This window comes from Rhinocladiella mackenziei (assembly GCF_000835555.1).
Source record: "Rhinocladiella mackenziei CBS 650.93 unplaced genomic scaffold supercont1.11, whole genome shotgun sequence".
Classification (NCBI taxonomy): domain Eukaryota; kingdom Fungi; phylum Ascomycota; class Eurotiomycetes; order Chaetothyriales; family Herpotrichiellaceae; genus Rhinocladiella; species Rhinocladiella mackenziei.
The window spans coordinates 315,753-317,755 of record NW_013550594.1 but is presented as its reverse complement, the minus strand read 5'-3'; the positions used below and the strand labels follow the sequence as shown (position 1 = coordinate 317,755).

General features: G+C 50.9%; 1 protein-coding gene across 1 annotated transcript in view; it reads right to left on the bottom strand.

The window, feature by feature from the left end:
* Positions 1–1,660: 1,660 nt before the first annotated feature.
* Positions 1,661–2,003, bottom strand: part of Z518_11115 (uncharacterized protein) — a gene marked incomplete at both ends in the record, with an annotated part of 3,490 nt that continues 3,147 nt past the window's right edge. Inside the window, one exon of the mRNA XM_013411385.1 lies at positions 1,661–1,935. Within this exon, the coding sequence (XP_013266839.1) occupies positions 1,661–1,935 (275 nt within the window). The remainder of the gene's footprint in view (positions 1,936–2,003) is intronic.

The window sequence follows — 2,003 nt, the reverse complement described above, 5'->3', positions numbered from 1 at the left end:
CATCCCTCAAGGACCATCATCCCTCAAGGACCGCCATCCCTCAAGGACCATCATCCCTCAGGGACCGCCATCCCTCAAGGACATGATTCCCTGCTGGACATTGCGGCCTTCAGGACATGGTTCCCTGCGGGGAATGATTCACCATGCGTCAGCGCTCACAATGCGTCAGCGCTCACCATGCGTCAGCGCTCACCATGCGCCAGCGTTCACCATGCGCCAGCGCTCACCATGCGCCAGCGTTCACCATGCGCCAGCGCTCACAATGCGTCAGCGTTCACCATGCGCCAGCGTTCACAATGCGCCAGCGTTCACAATGCGCCAGCGCTCACAATGCGCCAGCGCTTCCCCCGTCTTCCAGTCCACGGCAGCTTTTAACGGGTTGGGGATAGTAGCTGCTGAGGGACAGTGGCCGCCACAGACTCGTGGCTATACATACAATAGTAGAACTCGCGTCTTAGTGGTCTTTCGCTCTCCCTTACACCCCGTAGCAAAGGCCACAACATGTGGGAGTGCATGGATACTGTATTCCGTAAGGCCGGAAGCGGGAGTCACACAGACGACATGTTCTGTGTGAAGCACACATAGCGTTTTAGGGCGAAGGATCAGCTGCTTGAACATTAGTAGGCCCGAAGGCACCTCTTGAACCGCCATTGCCTCTACATTGTCATCAGGAAGAGGCAATTCAAACTGCTTGTCTTGAGTCAAGCGTGTACCTTCCACATACTGATCTGGTTTCAGCATTGCTGCAGATACAGTCTTTCCCGAAACCGCCCTCCCCCTCTAAGACATATTGAGCCTTTCTTCCGCAGGACGCTAAGGAATAAGTGGGGACAGTCTAGCCAAAGATGATCAGATTTGCTCTAACATTTCATCCATGATAATTGACGGTCACAAGGCCCAGTTTCACCAGGTTGACTGTCAAGACTTGAAACTCATCGATCAGAGGTATTGAAAGGTCGATCCAATACGATATCACACTGTATTTTTGACCATGCACAATGTTATTTCTCCTCTGCTGAGTCCTGTGCTTCAGGAGCCAGATTTTCATTTCTTTCATAGACGTTCTACTTCTTCACCTTTGCCCGCGCTCAATTATTTCGGCTCCGTGCTTCGCGGACCATATGCAGGAACGATTGTGGCATACATAAGCTGTTACGATCCATTTCGTTAATGAAGTATATAATTCATTCGGGTTGCCTCTTGTCTTGAGTCTTTCGTCGCTCCGATTCTGCTTTTATTCGCTCTGCCTCCTGAAAACCGGTCTTGCCAGAGTGTCCACGGTACGGTACTCTTCGGTAATAATCGTTCTGGTTCTCGATGCGGTCATCGATGAGCTGAGAACCTATAAATGGGACCTTCGGAGACCTATTGAGAGATATCAGCTATTAATAAGTAGATGGCTTACTCCTTGTAGCTGACCGTTTAATATAGCACCGATAAACAGAATCTTTAATGCCTGCCCTCTAGGTTTTATGCTCTACGCAAGTTGCAGTAATTGGTTGAAGTATTGAGGCATGTTGGATTCCACACAAGTTGATTGAAACTTCGCTCCCTAGGCACAAGAGACCAAAATAACACTTAACCGGTAGGCGGTGTTGAGGGTCGATATGTGGTCAACTCCCAATACAATCTCGTACCCCGCCAGCGCCCACCGATATATCTACTCCGCCTCGCCCAGCTTGCCTTGCTTAGCATAGAGAAGGCCGAGGTTGTGAGCAATAGTAAGGGTCGATGTGTGATCAACTCCCAACGCCATCTCGTACCCAGCCAGCGCCCGTCGATACATCTGCTCCGCCTCGCTCAGCTTGCCTTGCTGAGCATAGAGAAGGCCGAGATTGTGAATGACACTTAGGGTCGATATATGGTTCGCGCCTAGCGCCTTCTCCTTCCCGGCTAGCGCCCGTCGATACATCAGCTCCGCCTCGCTCAGCTTGCCTTGCTCAGCATAGAGATTACCGAGATTGTTAACGGTAATAAGGGTTGATGTATGGTTCGATCCCAGC